The sequence below is a fragment of the Triplophysa dalaica genome, chromosome 9 (assembly GCF_015846415.1).
Source record: "Triplophysa dalaica isolate WHDGS20190420 chromosome 9, ASM1584641v1, whole genome shotgun sequence".
Classification (NCBI taxonomy): domain Eukaryota; kingdom Metazoa; phylum Chordata; class Actinopteri; order Cypriniformes; family Nemacheilidae; genus Triplophysa; species Triplophysa dalaica.
In genome coordinates, this window is record NC_079550.1 from 16,276,206 (window position 1) to 16,295,503 (window position 19,298).

Consider the following 19,298-nt stretch of genomic DNA (forward strand, 5'->3'; position numbering starts at 1 on the left):
ATCAAGCTTCATTAAATATTTATTTGTGGATTAACCTTTAAATGAATGAAATTGATTAATCATTTCTAAATAAAAAAATGTATACCAACACTTTATTGTCCTTCAAATTAGTGAGCCACTTTATAATTTAGTGTTAATTTTTCTAAACAAATGTATAAATGCCTTTACTATTGTAAAATTAGTTACTAAATGCTTTATTACTTTACCCCGGACTCTTCTGGTCCTCCTTAAGCTATTCTTTTAGAGAGGGACTCCAGTTTAGCTGTCTATCAATCTGGCAAAGATGAGAATTGTTAGACTAATGCTAAATCAATGTGCCAAACTGTCTCGTTTTGAAGTGTTTACACCTGCATGCCTGAGAGAATCTGTGTTTTTGGAGTTGTCACTGTTGGTGTTAGGATTAAAGAGGTTTAACATTGGATTCGGATTCATAAATCTTTGAATAAAAATGTGCTCATTTCATGGTCTCTTACGCCCTCTAGAGGTTAAGAAAAAATCTATTTATTTTTTATTTACTGGCTGCTGTACTTTGACTTACCAGAGCAATTTGTTTCTCACACACCTTTCTAATTGGATTAGTCCTAACTAATAGAACTTAAATGATTTTAATACAATCTAAAGATTCATAAGATAAACAACGTCCAAATGTCCTCAAAACCTCATGTTTTACTTTATTGAGAAAGCCTTTAAAATATATTGGAGACTGGTTTAGGCACACATACAACTACAGTCTTAAATTTTAATAAAATATTAATTTAGCACTATTGTAGAGAAATGCATACGAAAGCTACATTGATATTTGTCCACAAAACTAACCTCAAGCATTTTAAGCACAACCTTTCAGATAAAATGCATAAAAGTGCAAATCAATGTGTCAGTCTCAGAACTAAACACCACAAAATGTTTTTAATAACTTTATTCTCTTTTCCAATAGATCTGTACAACCAAAGAATCAAACTTTTGAATGAGTCTGGCAAAAAAACCGACTTGTACTGTACATGTCTAGGATTGCTTACACTCATTTAAATAATCAAATTTATCTAGCTAAGCAAACATCTCAAACCATTCCTACCAACAGAGAACAGGTGAACAAAAAGGGGGATGAAAAAATAACATGTTCCCTTTTGATACCTACACTCACATCAGTGTTTTTACAAAAGTACAGTGATACCTTATATATATATACACACACACCAGGACAAGTCTAATGTAGCGTGATTCATCAATGACAGGAGAGTGTGGGTAGGAACATACAGAGGACACATATGCTCTAATGATAGGAGGCAATGTGAGGATATGAGTGGATTTTTCAGACCTAAAGAAAAGTGAAACGTTTCAGCTTGGAGGTCAACGTGGTTACTTGGTGCACGCGGACATACAGAAAAAACCCTACTCTGGCTGTACACACTGCCATAGGTCAAGTACACAATCCCGGAAATGACAAACAAGATAACAAATGAAGAGCTCATACCTGAGATGGATGCAAGACAGTTTAGAACCTCAAGCTTATGTGATATTGCAGAAATATCTGGTAAGATAGTGGACATGAGAGAGGGTTTGCTTGTGTAGTAGTGCTCTTTATGGAAGTCTAAACTTTCTTTAAGTAGCAATGTCAGTTCATGAGCTCTCTCTACTACCAGCTGGGTGTAATTCCGCTTAGACAAAAATATATATTTACGCCAAAATATGCAAAACATCATTTCAAAATTTTCCTTTTCTATAATTGAATTTAATTGCACCCAGGTTTACTGTGACACTAAAACGTCAGTATGATTTTTGGAGTCCAAAACTGTATTGCTAACAATCAAAATCAATTCAATGACTCATAACCAGGATAAAAGCCCAGTAACGTCCCAACCAGGGACAACTTTAAACATTCTATTGCCTGACGACATTACATTACAAACGTTCCAGCAGCAGAAACAGGGATGAACCCTGGTCAAAAAGTCAATTTAACCATCAGGAAAAGCATCATCAATGAAACCGTACAAAAAAAGGAATCTTAATAATCACCGCGTCATTATTGTTTGACAAATTACAGATAGAGTATTAAAGCAGATCTGATCGCATCCAATGTAAAAAAAAAAAATGGTATGAATAAGGCTTAAAGCTTTTTAAAGACAGGTGTACCGAGAGAGCCTTCCCTATAAGTTAATCGGGAGCGTGAACAACAGTGAGGTGGGTTTCGAGGGATGAACACAATATACCCATGTTATTAATAGAATGGAAAGAGTAGATGGCAATTCGTTGTAGTGAAAAGTGGTTCATGCTGGACGTGATTCAAGATCCGAGTATGACGATAGCACTGGTAGACATCATCGTGACCGCGACAGTGGGCTGGGCCAAAGACGTGCTTTGGAGCAGAATAACATGCATACAAAACCACATACTGACCCATTCATCACAAGCAGAAGGGAAGGCCCGCTCTCAATCACAGTTTCCTTCAGGCAACAGGTTTTAGTGGGTCCATGGGTCATGATGGGCTTTTTTGAATTGTATTACAGCACCGTTCAAACTTTAGTGTTGCTCTAGGGCTGTAGCTTCCCCCTCAAAACAGCCCAGACGTCAGAGGGACGCAGATGTGTGTAGTCTGTGTAAATCAAGAACCCTGCGAGAGCTCAATCTGACCACGGCTGTCAGGCGGATTCGAGTCCGGAGCACGTGTTGTGAGAGATGGGTGTCGTCTCCCCCTCTAAGGCCACACTGTTGTATAGACAGACATAGAGATGGATTATATGAAGCTGTAGTAGTTTGTCCTTTCTCGACGTGTCTTTTCGTCACCCGCCCGGTCGGAAAGTGAAACAAAGCTTAGAAAACAAATGCAAACATGATGTCCCAACATTACGTCAACCGCATATCTTCTCAATATACAGATTACATATTTTTCATCCATGGCATAATCCGCTTGGGTTTGTGCTGGAAGGAGTCTGGTCGGACGGAAAACATGATTAACCTTTATTTAATTAATTACAATATTGAAATTTACAAGGAACATCTTCAGTCCTTATCAGGGTTTAGTCATTGACACTTGGCTCTCTTCGTTTTTCTTTAATACAGTAAGTAGGTTTAATATGAAGGAGGGATAGAAAATAAAATAAAACAAAAAACGCAGGGAGGGTAGGGAACCAAAGAAGGAATTTTCCCATAGTCGGTGAGGAGGTGTATGAAGAGTGCATGGTGGGAAGAGGACGATGGAACCTGCGGAGCTTCAGAAGTGGTGATGGTTAGGGGGCAGGTGGGCCGAGAAGCGAGTGAGGAGAGGCGGGGCGAGAGGGCAGCGCTGGAGGATCAGAAACTGTCCACCCATACGCCGAACCCTCGCTCTGCCAAAGTGCGGTTCAGAAGGACCAGCTGCAAAACAAAAAGGAAACATGTTATTTGTCTGAATTAAGATTCCTCTTAACAATTAGTTGCACTGTAGCTCAACCTAGGCTGTCAATCTACAGTTTTATGGACATTTTGCACTTTGACATCAGTCTAGAAAAAAAATGAATCAGGCCTTGTGCATTAATACAAATGTTTTTATAAAAAAATCTATAAAAAAGGCAAACATTGTTACTATAATCAACTTAAACTGACAAAAAAATAATTAATTAGCAAAAATAAAAATTAGAACTGAATTTCCAATAAAATGATATAATGAAATACGCAACACACACAAAACATAGCATGTAACATAACACAAAATATAAACAAATAAATAATACAACAACAAAAGTACTTAACAAAAAAAAAGCACAAGAAAATGACTATAATTAGCACAAAAAATAAAAAAATACAAATAAAAGTAAAACTAATACTAAAATAATAAACCATGTAAAATTCAAGATAAAAAACTCCTCTCACCTCCTCTCCCACCATGTTCCACATTTGTACTAAGGGAAGTCCTGTATTGTTGTCATAGTTAGTGACCTATGAGAAAGTTGGCCATTAAATTAGCATTAATTATTTATAAACAGTGACAACATTGCAGACACCATCCATTAAAGCCAGACATACCTGTGCAAGCAAAGGAACCCCTCTTGTCATCTCTTCCAGTGCAGAACTGGCCTCGGCAGAGAATCTGTCCTCTCCTAAAATTCAAATGTGAACGCTGTATGATCCAACTGAACAGAGACAATAAAAATTCAGCTTATAAGATTCAAATCAACAAGCCGAACCTGGAAGAGGAGCGATGTTGTCCAGTAACACTTCGGTTCCTTGGAACGGTAATGTCACAAAGTCCGACCTGACAAGCAAACACAAGGTTAAAAATGTAACGATAAATACATCATAATTCTTTTTAAGTTAAAAGGGAACTACATTAACAGGACAGTTCATGTCAAAGGTTTTCAGTTGAAAATGAAAAAAAGCTTTATTTGATTAAAAAAAACTTTGGTTAAGCCACTTGAACTGTAGGCCTTTGAGTGTGTTTGTGTGTGTGAGTGTGTACAAGATCGGGATAGCAAAACCCTGCTAAAGGACGGAAAATCAACCTGATCTGGCGAAGGCTGTCAATCTTGACTCTCTCGTAGCCTCCATAATCCACATATCGGATCTCTACTTCATTCGAGTCTTTGTAGTACGAGATGACCTGCGCTCGCCACCAGGCTCCTTCAACCGCTGGGGCCGCACAAATCACGCCAACTGAAAAGAGATGGAGGTCAGGATGAGAAACGGAACCAGAAGCCGAAAATAAAGAGACTAAACAACCATCTTACCTTCAACGGGTGATGGCAACGCGGGTGTGCCGGGCTGTGAATAGCAGAGGAACATCTGCTGGTCCAGGCTGCGCAGGGCGTGATATGTCGGGTGAGTGTGTTGCTGGACAAACATGTGACCGGCCGATACGATATTCACCACAATCACCTCTACTGTAACACCGTTGGGCAAAAGAAGCTGCAAAAAGACACAAAACACATCATCAGCAGGGACATCTTTAGTCGTCCTTGTCGTTTAATCATTTAAGATACTTTCACCATCCGGACACTCTCAATGCATTTAGGAGCTACAAGGAGCTTAACTATTGTCAAGATCACATCATCACACACACAATGAGGGACTTAACATAACTTGGACTTCACAGATCAGCTCAGTTTTGCAACCTAGGAGAGAAGAGGCATCAGCTCTTACCCAGGATGTCATTGGCAGGGAGGGCAACGTTAGCGGTGGAGGAGGAGCATACAAGTTGGTCAGGTCCAAGTCTTTGAATTTCTTCCCAATCAAGGTCAGAGATTTATCTACCTGCTGTTGGGTTCCTAAAATAAAACAAAAAGAGAAAATCATTTATTAAGGTGATCAAGCGTAAAAGCACAAATTAAGTGCCAAAACACCAAATACCCTCTATGTGGCATATCTGGAACTCTTGTGTGTAAGGCAGGGTCGAAATGTAGATCTTAGCACCAGAGGTCTGCTTTAGGAAACTCACATATCTCCCCTGTTTGCCGATTAACCGCCCAACTAGATGCTAGAGAGAAACCACAAAGATTGGTTACATTACAAATCTTACATGACATGAAGAATGTGGATCATAATTTGACAATATATACAGTCGTGGAAATTTTTTGCAATTTTTACTTAACCCCATCCACAATACAAATCTAGAAATGCTGATTGAGCGATTATCAAAATCTAATAGCAATTGCAATGTTGAGACGGCTGCGATAGAATAGATCTTTTTTTAAATATATTTTTTTTGTTGTGATTGTAGTCAGAGCAAACAACAAGATTCTTAGTGCACCTCTCGCATAACATAAAAATCAATAAAAAAACATACATACATACATACATGTGCCAATTATACCATGAGACACAGCAGCATATTTGGCTAGTAGAATCAAAAAACAAATAAAGAAAACAGGAAGATCTTATGTGTAAGGAGATCTAAAAATAAAAACAGATCAAAGGTGTGTTTTAGTTTAGTGTAGTTTTGTACAGATTTAATGTAAATAACTGTCTAAAATGTTTATGGCCCTGAGATTAAGACAGTCTCTGAATCTGCTGGTATGCGTTTAGACTGATCTGTACTGCCTACAAGATGGTAACAGTTCAAATAGGCCATAGCCAGGGTGATGCGATGCAGACGCGATGTGAAAAATATAAAAAGCTTTTTTCCAAGCCTGCTTTGAGTGGTATTCTTGCGTGAGCGCACCTCGGTTATGCCCAATCAGCACTGCCCTAGCCAACTGCATAAGCGTCTGTCATTAAAAAAACTAATTAACAGAAAGCGGGAGAGAGAGTGTGATTACGGTGTCTGCAATTCTAAGGGAATAAATGCAAAAAAACACAATTCAGAAGACAGTACACACAGCCTGTGTAACACCAGCGCATATCTGCCCTGTGCGGCGGGTCTCCCTGACGAGACATTTAAACTTGATGTGCACACACAGACTGTTTCGTAATGCTCTTTTATACTTGAGTCTGGCTCCACAAGCACATCTATATGTATATGGATGAGACTAGACTCACATGTGCATCCTGTGTCGTCTCACGCCTGGCTCCGCGTTTCAAACAAATGTAAATTCTATCCAACTGCTTTGCTAATTTCACTTGAACATTCAGCACATTTTCTACTTGTTCTGAAAATCCCCAACACTTTAATAAATAAATCAGCCTGTGTAACCCATGTAATATTTTGATAATTCATTAACACAATAGAACATGTTATGGATTTAAGGGTTATAATGAGAGTTTTAATGGAAACTGTAAAGGTGTCGACTGGTATTCGGATTCCATTGGTGTGATCTTATCAGGCAGTTGGGATACAATAGAACAACAGTAAGTCATATTTGAATAATGCCCAAAACACACAACAAAAAGGAAACTTTTAATGGTTTTAATGGAAATAATTCGAATTTATGTAATGCTTTTTATTAGTTTATTTCAGCAGGGTAACTACTGTATACCCATACTGTGCTGCACAATATTGAGCAGAACCTTGATTTTATTCATTTACTTTAAATCGTAAATCAAATCACAATGTCAAACCCCCCAAAAAACACAATTAGATATTTTCTCCAAATCGCACAGCCCCCTATTTAAAAAACTCTGCGTAGCATCCTTACTAAAAGTGTACATGTGCCCGAAAGCCATAAATAGCATACGCCAAAAAATATTCAGATTTCTAAAACCATGCGTACACCTGTAAGCAATATTCACTTTATAAATCACAGGTCACCTGCGAGTGTGCATATGTAAATCAGCCTGATATCCTGCCCTGTACACGCCCATTTTAAATAGTAAAATGCAAAACACCTCATAAATACGGATTCGTATATTAATAAGCTTGGCATCCAATCCACTTGTTAAGCCTGACGTCACACACCATATTGAACATATACAGTTTCCGGGTCCAACGCTATCAGATGCCAGAATTGTTTTTAACAAAAGAAATGATATAAAACTGCCGAAAACACTTGTTCCCATCCGTTATCTCAATAACACAATCATGAATGGCCCCACATGAGATTTACAAATTAATAATGATTGTAATTATATTAAAGCCAAAGAAGGTCTCTGCATTATTTAAATGTTAACAGCATTTAGACTGATCATTAACAGCGCATTAAAATCACATCATTCAATAGCGGTGTCCTTCACCGGAGATCAAATTTGAAGACATAATTGTAAAAGACGAATGTTTCTTCATTCTGGTTTTGGTATGAACATAATTAGGACTGATAACAAGGACATAAAGAGATACGATTACGCGAGAGCTTAATGGCTGTATTTCCAGACTTTGACATTCGATGATTATAAACAGTAAGGAAAATATATTTAGTTATTTGTTGACACAGTGTTCTGCAGTTATCGTATTTCCTGTAATCCACGCAGATCATCTCCTCCTCACGCACTCATAGTGTGATGGTGAGGCAGCGTGATAAAAATATTTAGATTACATTTTTATTTAAGATTTGATTTCCAAGAAGATGCATGAAAAAATTATCACAAAATACAATCGCATATAACTCTGCAGATTTTATCTTCGTGATAATGTAGATCTTTACGCTAAAATAAAATGTGTCATTAATGCTTATAATCGTTTTTAATCGCACTTAATTTCTGCAATCTAACTTGAGTTCACTAACTGACCATCCTTATCGCCAAAACGTTCCGTCTCAAATGTTTGTACGCATTGTTAAGAGTTTGCGGGAAAAACGTCAAGTTTGTTTTTATAAATCCCATCTTTTGCGTGGGAAGAGGCATACGCCTCTTTCAGGGCATGTTTTGTGTGTACGCAACGGTTATAAATAAGGTCCCTGGCCATTCCCGTCCAGTGTCTCTTGAATTTCAACAAAATCAAACTTAAGAAGTGATATAAAGTCATCCAACAGCAATGTGAAAGACTGACAAGATAAGACATGAAAACTATGATCGAAATCAAGAATATCACAAAAAATAACTGATTTTTACAAATATTACTGTTGTATAGCTTGAAAGTAAATATGAACTTTCAGAGCATGTTTCTGTTATTTCGACCTATTTTTATATTTTGCAAATGAATGTTTGTTTGAAATTTGGAAGAAATATTGTTAGTGTTTCACAGAGTAAAACAAAAATAACCATTTAACCTAAACACACACCTACAAATGGTGCACTCAGAAAAACTGAATGTGGTCTTTTAAATGTTCTCAAAGTCCCTATGAACCGGACGGTATGACAGTCGTTTGTCTTACATTTGTGCATTCTACTTTGTATGGAGTACGCACCCAAGACTTTAAAAGTGAGTTGAGATAAAGGACAGCTTTCCCATTCTCTTCAGATACAGTGTACTGTAAACATCCAAGGTCTACTCAAAACACAACACCCATGTTTTCCCCTAACAGTGTGTGAAAGTGGTTTAAAATGTCTGTAATTGTGGAACGTGATGAAAATCAGAGGTCTGGGAGAAACACACCTTTGGCACCTCTATCTCCCACACAATGAGCTCTGAGCTCTGTGACTGACAGGCCTGGCTGCCACTTGCGAGGCTCTCCGTCCCCAAAGTGGAACAGCTGTCCACAGAATCCATGCTATTCACATCCGAACCTGTCGAGAGAAGTGACAAATGTGGTCAAAGAATAACACACAATAACCAGGCTGTACTCAGCATTGGTTCACATGAAGATTAATGGAACAGTTCGCCAACAAATGAAAATGATTGTCACTTACTTATTCTCATGTCTTTGCAAACAAACATGTATGACTTACTTTCATACGCAGAACACAAAAGAAGATATTTGTGAATAATGTTGGTAAGCAAATAACACTGGCCACCATTGACTCACATAAACAGAAAACCACTCATAATATCTGCCATGTACAGGTTCTCAGAATTTTTATTTTTAGGTGAACTCTCTCTTTAACATACTTCAAGTGCTCAAATAATAATTGTCTACCAAGCTTAATCGAATAAACAAAAAGTTACAGTCACCTGCCGGGATCCATGAGTTGATTTGGATTTCATTACAAGTACAATTGGCATAGTTGAATAAAATGAAATCCATTCCATGCATGCTTCCGAAAACATCACCACAACATATACTGCCGTCTTTCATGGGGTCTAAACAAACCATTCCTTCAGAAACCAAACGCAAATGCTTGCTCGGCCAGGTCATTGCTGTTTGCTAAGCAACCATGAGGTAACAATAACAAACATGACTGGTACAGATGAGAAGGTAAACCATCAAAGAAAACAAGCCTATTCCCTCAAGACAAGAAAAAGCCCATATGGTTCTTCATTGGGGCATCATACAAACTTGACTGTATCCCCACATAAGCATTTTCACAATTTAGTCAAAATCTGCTACTCTGTAGGAAGCTTGGTATTTCTGCTCCTTTAACAGTGAAACAGGGCTGGAGTAATAAAAGAAACCAGTGGAGTCGCTGCGAGACTACACCTTTTACGGGTCACAATGTGAAAGAAGCCAGATCCGCTATCAACAGCTCACAAAACCTCAGGCAAATCACGCTCACACGCCCCACAAAGGTGATTCCCGTCATCAGGCAAATACTCGCAATGTGATCGTTCACACAAAATTAAAATCTCAGAGCAATTATTCACCCTCATTTCTTTCCAAACCTGTATGCCTTCCTTTCTTTAGCAGAACACAAAAGATGTTTTGAAGAGTGTCGAAAAAAAACCAAACAATTGGCACCTGTGTACTTGCATTGTATGGACAAAAAAACCAAACATGTATGGACATTTCTCAAAATATCTTCTTTTTTGTTCCACAAGACAGAGTCAAAAAAGTTTAAAACAATGCAAGGGTGAACAAATTATACATTTTAAATTTAAGGTGAACTATCCCTTTAAGAGGGGCTGGTATGACAGAATTACAAAAGATGGAATATGACCATGTTCATGTTTCCAAGAGGTTCGGCAGGTTTTAGCACCACCACCATTTAATGTCTACATAATAACAACAAACTGTTTGGAGGATGGGGAGTCACATTAAGGTCACAGATGCCACTAATATCCATTTAAGGAAGTTGCTGTAGTAGTAAAAACAGGCACATGTTTGGATGTGCTCATGTAACACGCTGTTTGGGAATTAGAGCATCTAAGGTTTCCGAAAGGTATAATACCATCCACTAGTTGAGAGGAAACCTTGACTCAAGCATTTTTCCGCACTATCTGACAAGATGTCAATAACGTGTTTGAGATTGGTTGAATTTGAACACAAAGACATTTATTACAATATACAGTAGTGGCCAAAAATCATGTCCAACATTTGCTTAAATGCTCAGCGTTAAGAATTTAAGGACAACTGGTAAATAGATATACAAAGCTCAAGACCCAGAAAGATGAATTCTGCACTCAGAAATAACAGAGGCACAACAACATTTGATCTGGTCAAACTGTAGTCAATGTATGCACTTTTTGTATATGATAGGGGTGTTGAACAAATAATCGAGATTAATCGCATGCTAGGGCTGTGACAGTAAGGTTTTGCTTCTCAGCGCAGTGAAGACACTACAATTCATGCGGTTTGGCGGGTAATCGTACCCAACAACACACCTCCACAAACCCACCATTTATACTATTTTCTTTTCAGAGTGCCACGCAAAAGAGGATTTTTCTCCGCAGAAAGAACAACGGGGTATCAATATAAACGTACTTATCCAAACGCAACTTGTTGAAACTTTGAATAATGAATCGTTTGTAACAGCAAATTACAATTAATATTATGTAACCATTCGTAAGGCATTTAGAAAAACGTGCCACATTAAAAGTGAATAAAGGGTTAGCCTATAGTACAAGTGTTTGGCTGTTGTACAACTACTGGGCCGCTTTAGTGAATCGGCAAGTAGTGCTGCCTTATTTTTTGGTCTTCATGTTTCCTCCGAAGAAAACAAACATGTTCACTTTGTCTGGTTTCAGCAAGGCTCTTAACCTAGGGATGTGCACAAATGTTCGAATATCGGATCCGCAGTAACCATTTGAAAGTTAAAAATGCTTTCATAAGAATAAAAACTGCATCACCACAGGGTTAAGCTTCCTCTACAGAAAACCCTAGAGAGGTCACGTCTTATTTAATGCTTCTTCAATTCATCTGTAATGATTTTATAATATACAGAAAATGTTAAAAATCCTGTGTATGTGTTGCGTTCCTTAATCTTTGTTCACACAGATCGAAGTCAGTTTGAATATTTTAAGTTTACGCACCGGATGGCCGGATCGTGTTATGCTCAGCTCACTCACATCACCATATTAAAATGTTTCAAAACGGGTGAGCCACAGAATTAGTTAATCTTACTTGCATCAAGTATAAAAATACTAACGTAATATTAAATTAATAACAATAATTCAGTTATTAGCCTAACTTCGGAGCGACATAGAAACGACATAGAAAACAACATTTATTACAGACTCTCAGTACACATTTTGTTTGTTTTGTTTTGTATGTTTATGTATTATACCATTCCGCGCAGGTTTAAATGCAGCTATGTATTTTTCTATTTCTTTTTTTCCAACGTTGCTAATTTTTCAACATTAAAAAACCTTTATCCAGGATAAAATATTTATGCAATATGAAATTTTAAAGATTATTATAGGCTTGATGTGAAATTGTGACTTCATAAAACATTCAAAATTGCTTCTTTAATAACTTATAAAAAACAAATATTTATTTAATTTGAGCTCAAATATTCGAATATGAAATTATTGAAAAATGCCCATCCCTACTCTCAACGGAGTGACAATGTTGCCAGCAGCACTGAATACACACTCGATGGAGTTGCAATTTACCTGCTGCCTCTTGTCGTCTGATTCAAAGCCAAAATGTGCCCAAATAGGAGACGCAACACTTGGCTTGAACACTAGATTCGTCGCCATTTTTTGAATAATGTTGTCAACTGACTCACTTTAGTTACTCGGAACTCAGATCAATGTAAAAAACATCGGTGCCTGTGTGAACTAAAACTGCTTATCCTCAGTAGACATCTCATTACTGCGTTGATGCGGTTATCGTCACAGCCCGATCGCATGCAGAATAAAAAAGTTAACATAATAAATGTGTGCGTACTGTAATTTTGTTTTCATAAACACAAAGATGCAAGTATATATTTAAGAAAAATGTTAACATCTTACAGCTCCAGTACATGATATGCTGTAGTTTGCTAAAGCATATTCTCAAATCAATTTTATTTCAAGTGTTTTGCCATCTGGTACCATACACGGTTAAGTCTTATCTGAGGAAACATAAAAAAATCTATTGTACAAATACGCCCTCCAGACATCACTACTGGCCACTGCTGTACATTTTATCATACATGTAGACCTAAGTTTTGAATATTTCCACTCACCTCCCGACTGGTCAGCTTCTACCTCACTCAAGGTGCCGTTCCTAAGGCCCGTCCCGTTAAACCGTGCTGCCTCGCAAACCGAAGCCACATTCTCCGCTGTAAGTGAAGACTCCTGAGGAGCAAGACTCTCCTTCAGCCCATTTCCATGACCCTCTGAAGCACTACATGTCCCTGAAATTTGAATGAGGTCCTCTTTGCTCTCAGACACTGTCGAGGACAACCCCGTGCTATGAAGGTCCTCGCTGCTGACGCCATCCTCCGACTGGCATGTGCTACATCCAGAGTCTTCCACGAGCACTTCCTCCGCCTGCAGCTTGGCCACAACTGGTGTCAACTCCAACAGCTCCTCAGAAAACACGGTCAACTTCACCCTTTCCTCCCTCTGCTCTTTCCTCTCGTCATTAGACAGCGAAGGTGCTAGACAACCATTGACCATCTCTTCCACAATCTGGGCCATCTGTGCAGTTTCCACGTGACTTTGAGAGACTGTGCTCTCCGAAGATACACACAACTCCAATTCCTTTCCGTTTACATCAGGTGTGCTGTTGTCAGCCACCTCGGAGCCCTCGCTATGGCGGGACTCACAGCTGCTGACCGCCATGACCTCCTGGGTGGCAGCCGAGATGACCTCAGTGATCAGCCCTGCCGCGAGACGCTGAAGCTCTTGCATGTTTGGACTGGTCTCAGACGGCAGGCCCACGTCTCCGTTTTCATGGTGCCGAACCTCTGTGGAGCTTTCTGAGAGAGGTGTGCTGGTTGAGTTGGGGAACGTGGCCAGAGCCAGGGGTGTTTTGGGGCTTTGCGTCTCCATCTTCCCAAGTCCATCCTCTATTGAGGATGCAGTGGAGGCTAGCTCAATGTTTGTTAAGTCAGTTGGCAGGTTCTTTGCACACGTTGGTGTGGAGGCTTCAGTGGCCACCTCTCCTTCAGGCTCTGGTCGCTCTGCCTTGCCTTCTGGAGACCGCTGGGTGTTTAGTGGTTGTTTTTCGGCTTGCTTCTTGATCGAAGCCGTCGTCTCCAGAACTCTACGAGTTGAAGTCACCGCCTCTTGTCCCTTATGATGAGGACTCTCCTCCACTGATCTTGTTGGGGTTGAAGATGAGACTGGAGATGTCTGCCTGATGGTTTCTGGGTAGCTTTGTTGGGGGACTGATTTTGCATTTCTCTGAGGAGCACTTAGCTGTCCGCTCGCCAACACGACAGGGGCAGCGCGGAGAACCTCTTCCGCTGACACTTTGAGCACCGGTGTGTGAATCTCTGCAACAACTTCCTGCTCAACAGGTCTGTGCTCTTTGGCTTTGATTCTGTCTCGACTGGTCCTACGGTGTGTGCTGCTGGCTGTGGGACAGCCTTTGTCAACTATCCCATTACTGCCCTCACCAGAAGACAGCAAGCCCATAGCTGAGCCCTCCTCACTATCAAGGCTGGGCTGTCGCTCTTTTTTGCGGGAGATGTACCACCACCAACCTATGAGTGCCAGCACTCCGGGAAGCGTATACGGAACAAAGGACCGGAACCTCAGTGGCATCTCCTCTGGACCCTAGCAGCTACACCTGAGGGCAACACAAGAAAATGATAGTCAGTGTCATTAAAATCACAACAAAAAAAGTACGTCCGGGTTAGTTCACCCAAAAACATAATAGTGCCATCATTTGTTCACGCTCATGTTCATGTCATTCAAAATCTTAACGACTTTTTCTTTTTGTGTCTGTGTTTTTTTTCACATGCAGTGCAAGTACAAGTTGTTTGGCTACCAATGTCTTTCAAAACATATTTTATGTTCAGCATAAGAAAGTTTATACACATTTGGGAAGAAATGAGGGTGATTTAATTTAAGAATTTTCATTTTTGAGTGAATTATCCTTTAAAGCTGCAATACGTACGTTTTTTTTTGGTTAAAAATTAATACAAATCCGTTAAGCAAATACATAAAAAATATTGTTCGGTAAGCTTATATTTAGAGCTGTCTGTACAAATTCACAGGAAATGTCAATATTTTGTAACTTTACTTAAAAAAATGCTTGTTTCTCTTTATTTTGTTAAAGTTAAATAAAGATAACAAATTAGAGGTAAAAATTACAGATTGCAGCTTTAAACTTGGACTCTAATAGCGAAAAACATTTCGTCCATGTCCTTCCGAAACCTCAGATGTCCAAATTCCATGTTTTTCAGAAAACTGTAACAAAAACAGTACTTTTTAAATAATTAATACTGTGTTTTCAAAGTTGACAAGCACTCTAATACATTTTTATTGGTTGGATGTTTGCAAAATCCAGTGACAAACAATGTGGGACTAACGTTGTTTTTGACAAAAGAAAAAAAACATGAAAAATGGAGATACAAGGTTTCGGAAGGACAGCAGCTCTTTCATGTAATAAGATAACACTAAAAGACGCTTAAGCAACATTTACTGTATGCAAGTCACTGCATTAGACACCAACTGCCATTTAAGGAGCACAATTTATGCAAAACAGTACCACAATGTAAGCTTTAAATACCAAATAGTAGCTGTACTGGACAGTTATATTGAGTAACTACCTGGTTTATAACTTGCAAATAAATACATTAACGTTTTAACTTACACTGCACTGTACTATACATTTGTTTCTGAGTGCAATCCTCTGAGATTGAACGCGTGACCTTGGCGTTGCTAGCGCCATGCTCTAACCACAGAGCCACAGGAAAGCTACATACTGATAACCATACAACGCAGCACACACTATAAAACAAAAGGTAAACACCTCACATACGCTGCCAGGATAAAGGTTAAATCCACATACTTAAAGACATCGTAACTTATCAGACTATGAATTCTAAATCACAGTGCTTGTTGCACTTTTGTTCAGGCTGCTTTACGTGAGAGAGGAGGCAGCCATGCTGAAACTTCAGGGACAAATCACATGGCTGACATTCAACCTGAGAGACTGCTGGGAGCTACATGCTATGTCTGCCTCGCTCCTGATTGGCTGGGAGGGGCACTCATTCGGAGTTAAAAAAGGACATCCATGCATGCCTTTCCATCATGGGAGCAGGATACTCCGACCTCTAGAGGAAGAATACTAAATCGTCCACAAACCCCTCCCCTCCTGTACATAGTAACCACAGATAAAGGGGTTCATTCCTCAGACAGCATTGCACAAGACCGACAGCTAACCGGCTCCGAATGTCAATGAATATTGACTGACCGTGTAGAATAGTTAAGGACAAACAAGCCATGCTGCACAAGAAGTCAAAAATAAAAATGTGTTTAATGCTATAATTTGGCTTACCATGTCATGTACAGAACCCAAAAAGGATAATCCAAATGTCACACTTATCTTGTTTTCTAGTCGCAAAGCATGAGAAAATATGGAGATACCGTCATTTTGGATCAACCCTGTAATTCAATTGCTCAGAAGTGCAATCGTTTCAAACTTGGACTTAAAGGAAGACTGATGTTCTACACGTGAACCATCGTCGCTCAAAAATGAATGATTTTGAATTCCAATGGACGACAGATTTAAACACATACATCATTGAAGGCCCAACCATCATTGTCAATGTCTTAGAAGCACAACACCTTTCGACTCGTAACACAAAATATTCCTGAAATTGTCTGCATGAAATATTCAAATGTTTTTGGAAACACAAATTTCCACCACAGATCAGACCTTAAACCAAAACTGACACTTCACAACCTCTCTATCATAACTTCATTCATAAAGGCTATTCTGACAGCTGTAGACGACGATTTCTTAGGGCTTATTTTCTGTCACGTGGTCTTGCGTCTGCGTGTCTCTCGCTTACACGCACACGTCTACGTGAAAGGTGAAAACGTCCCGAAACGGCTTCGTTCGCGTATCACCTTCAAACGAGGTTAAATAAACCCTTGTGTGTTAAACCGCGCTGACCTAACGTCGGAGAAAAGAGGCAAGCGCGTGCAGTACGTTGGCCGTTCGACCTTGGAGAGGCAACGGAGAGGGTCACTGTAGTCATTCAATCGCGCAACACGTTAAGTGCGAGTCTACGGAGCGCAGATTCGCCGTAAACTGCATATTAACGCTGCGGCATCCACAAAACAAGCCCCCGTTCACTCCCGCGCGTAAGGTGATATCGGTATAACGTTCAATCGCCGGCTGCTGCGCTTTTAGTGGAGAACTGCACCGGAGTGCCCTTAAAGTGACGTTGTAGTAGCGCAATGAAACGCGCGCTGCGGAAGTCGGTGATATAATACATCATACGTTTAGCGATCAAACTCGTCGCACGGAATCGTGCCAGACGTCGCCACGCACCTCGAGGTTGTAATGCATGCTGCGTGTGTTAGCAGTCAGGCTAACTGCCCACTCCTGCTATAAGAACTACTCAATGATAACACGCATGCAGTTTTAAACCGAACACCCCGTGCTTCTGGCAGGAATGAGATACGGCCACACTATGTACATAACAGGGGTCATTATAATTAATAGTAACACGAAACCAGTCATCGAGGTGGTTTTGACCTAACGTTACAGTACGCGTAATAACGCATGGTAGGCCTCACCTATGAATGAATTACACCCCCAAATGGTTACACACACCAGTCATGCCATCATTGAAGTGACTTCTGTAAGTATTGTGAGCTCGGTTTTAAAGATTTCACGGGGTAACCCTCTACCGAGTCCTGAATTACCCATGAGTTCACAGAAACCGCTCGTTCGTGTTGCTTGGTACATTATTCAGCTGAACGAAGGTGCGAGCACTCGTTTCACTTTTTCAATGACAAGCTTCATAATGCGCAAACGGAACAAAGATCGGGCAACTCGAGTGAGCATGCATTGAGTCCCTCATAGTAATTGGGTCTCTAAAATGTCCATATAAATCTAATAGCTCCCGCGTGACTCGCATTATGTCCCATTATAATTTACGCTTTTACAAAACGCACAGTATCAATAGTGCAAAGTTGCACGCTATCCAGTAGAGTTTGATTCACATTTTGGCCACCCAGTGGTAACTTAGCCAGTTAGCCGCCGTTGCTAAAGCCATTGTCAAGTTACTTAACTGTGCGCTCTTGGATGGTGGATACCGGTGGTGCAATGTCACACACATGCTGTGCGACCCACAGAGGTTAAAATCGCTTTCAAAAAATAACAAAGACCTGCGATACGGTAGAAATGTGTCTGGATGTGAAACAGAGGGCAACAGCGGTACATATACAGCTAAAAACGGTCACTGCGCTATATGCTTCGACTATCCGCGATATTGATGTAAAACCCACAGACGAGATTCATACTCACTGTGTTTATGCGTTCTTCGCACCGCCACTGTGAACTGTGTCGTATAATATTAATGTTACGTATTCTGGGCCCAGAACAATCCCAACGTGTCCCCCCCGCTCAGTGTGTGTCTCTTGTCTATCTCCTCCCCACGTGTTGACCGACCGAACGCACGCTCTAAAAACAGAGCAGCATCAGCTGATCAACTCTCGCGAGAACTACGCACGTTCACTAAATGGGCAGAATCTCGCGGGATTACGGTGGTCTCGGATTTAGCATGGCTGGTTAGGTCAGTGTGGAGATGTTGATGTTTAAAGATGAAAAACCGGTTAGATCAGCGGGATTTAATCTTTGCAGACATAGGGCCCTCTGACCCATCGACTCCTGATGTAAATGCGCATGTTAACCATGATAACAATGAATTTGTTTTTATTATAATAAACATTATTCTAGTAGGTTTATGATTAATTTTTTTTAAGGGAGGCAGACAGACAGAACATTATTAGAAATGGTATATTCTAAAAAGGGCGTAAACACATTGATAGCATTACATGTTAGAAAGCAAATACCTTTTGACCTTTGCCCTATGATAAACACTAGTTCAATTTACTGGACGTTTGTTACATTTTGTGTTTGTTTTTGACATGAAATGTCAAGCATTCAAACTGGGTTTTAGATGTTCATATGGCAACATTTGATAAGTCTTTTTTTTACTATATGTGATATACTGACATCGATATTTAAGGCAAAAGTGTACAGACCACTTCGTAAGATGTAAACACTGGTCTAGAACATTGCTCGAATTGAAGGGGGGCTGGGGGGAACCGGGACCCCCCGTAAGGCATTAGGGCCCCCCATAAGAAAAAAACAGACTTTGGGGGTCCCTCAGATATTTCTACATGAGTAAAAATTATATTGATCAATGCGATTAAATTCATGCAATGGATATGATAAATTTTGTGAATTAATTATTTACAATCATTTCAATTAAGTTTATTTACGGGCTAGTTGTCAACTTGTCATGTCTCTTTAAATTTGAAACGCCCCACCCCATTTCTACAGACCACTAAACACAGGACAGTGAAAGAATCCTGTTCTTCTAGGTAAGCCTGTTTTTAATATAATAGTATATAGTTATGCATATTCAAATCAAATATATTCTGTTTTCTGTATAAATTGTATATCGAGAGACTAACCCCCACCAAAAAAACGTTTTACGAGGGGGCTCCCCATAAGACCTGGTTCAATTCGAGCACTGGTCTTGAAGTACTTCTAATTTCAGTTTTTATTTATTATTATATA

General features: G+C 39.6%; 1 protein-coding gene across 1 annotated transcript; it reads right to left on the reverse strand.

Moving 5' to 3' along the window:
* Positions 1-901: 901 nt before the first annotated feature.
* Positions 902-18,200, reverse strand: akap1b (A kinase (PRKA) anchor protein 1b). The gene is made up of 11 exons (XM_056756904.1): positions 18,018-18,200; positions 12,766-14,318; positions 8,876-9,006; positions 5,320-5,446; positions 5,113-5,237; positions 4,701-4,878; positions 4,476-4,626; positions 4,161-4,228; positions 4,000-4,073; positions 3,847-3,912; positions 902-3,351 (listed from the first exon to the last, which is right to left on the reverse strand). Exons 2-11 carry the CDS (start codon positions 14,291-14,293, stop codon positions 3,289-3,291), a joined length of 2,511 nt encoding a protein of 836 aa, XP_056612882.1. The 5' UTR covers positions 14,294-14,318; positions 18,018-18,200; the 3' UTR covers positions 902-3,288.
* Positions 18,201-19,298: the final 1,098 nt, after the last annotated feature.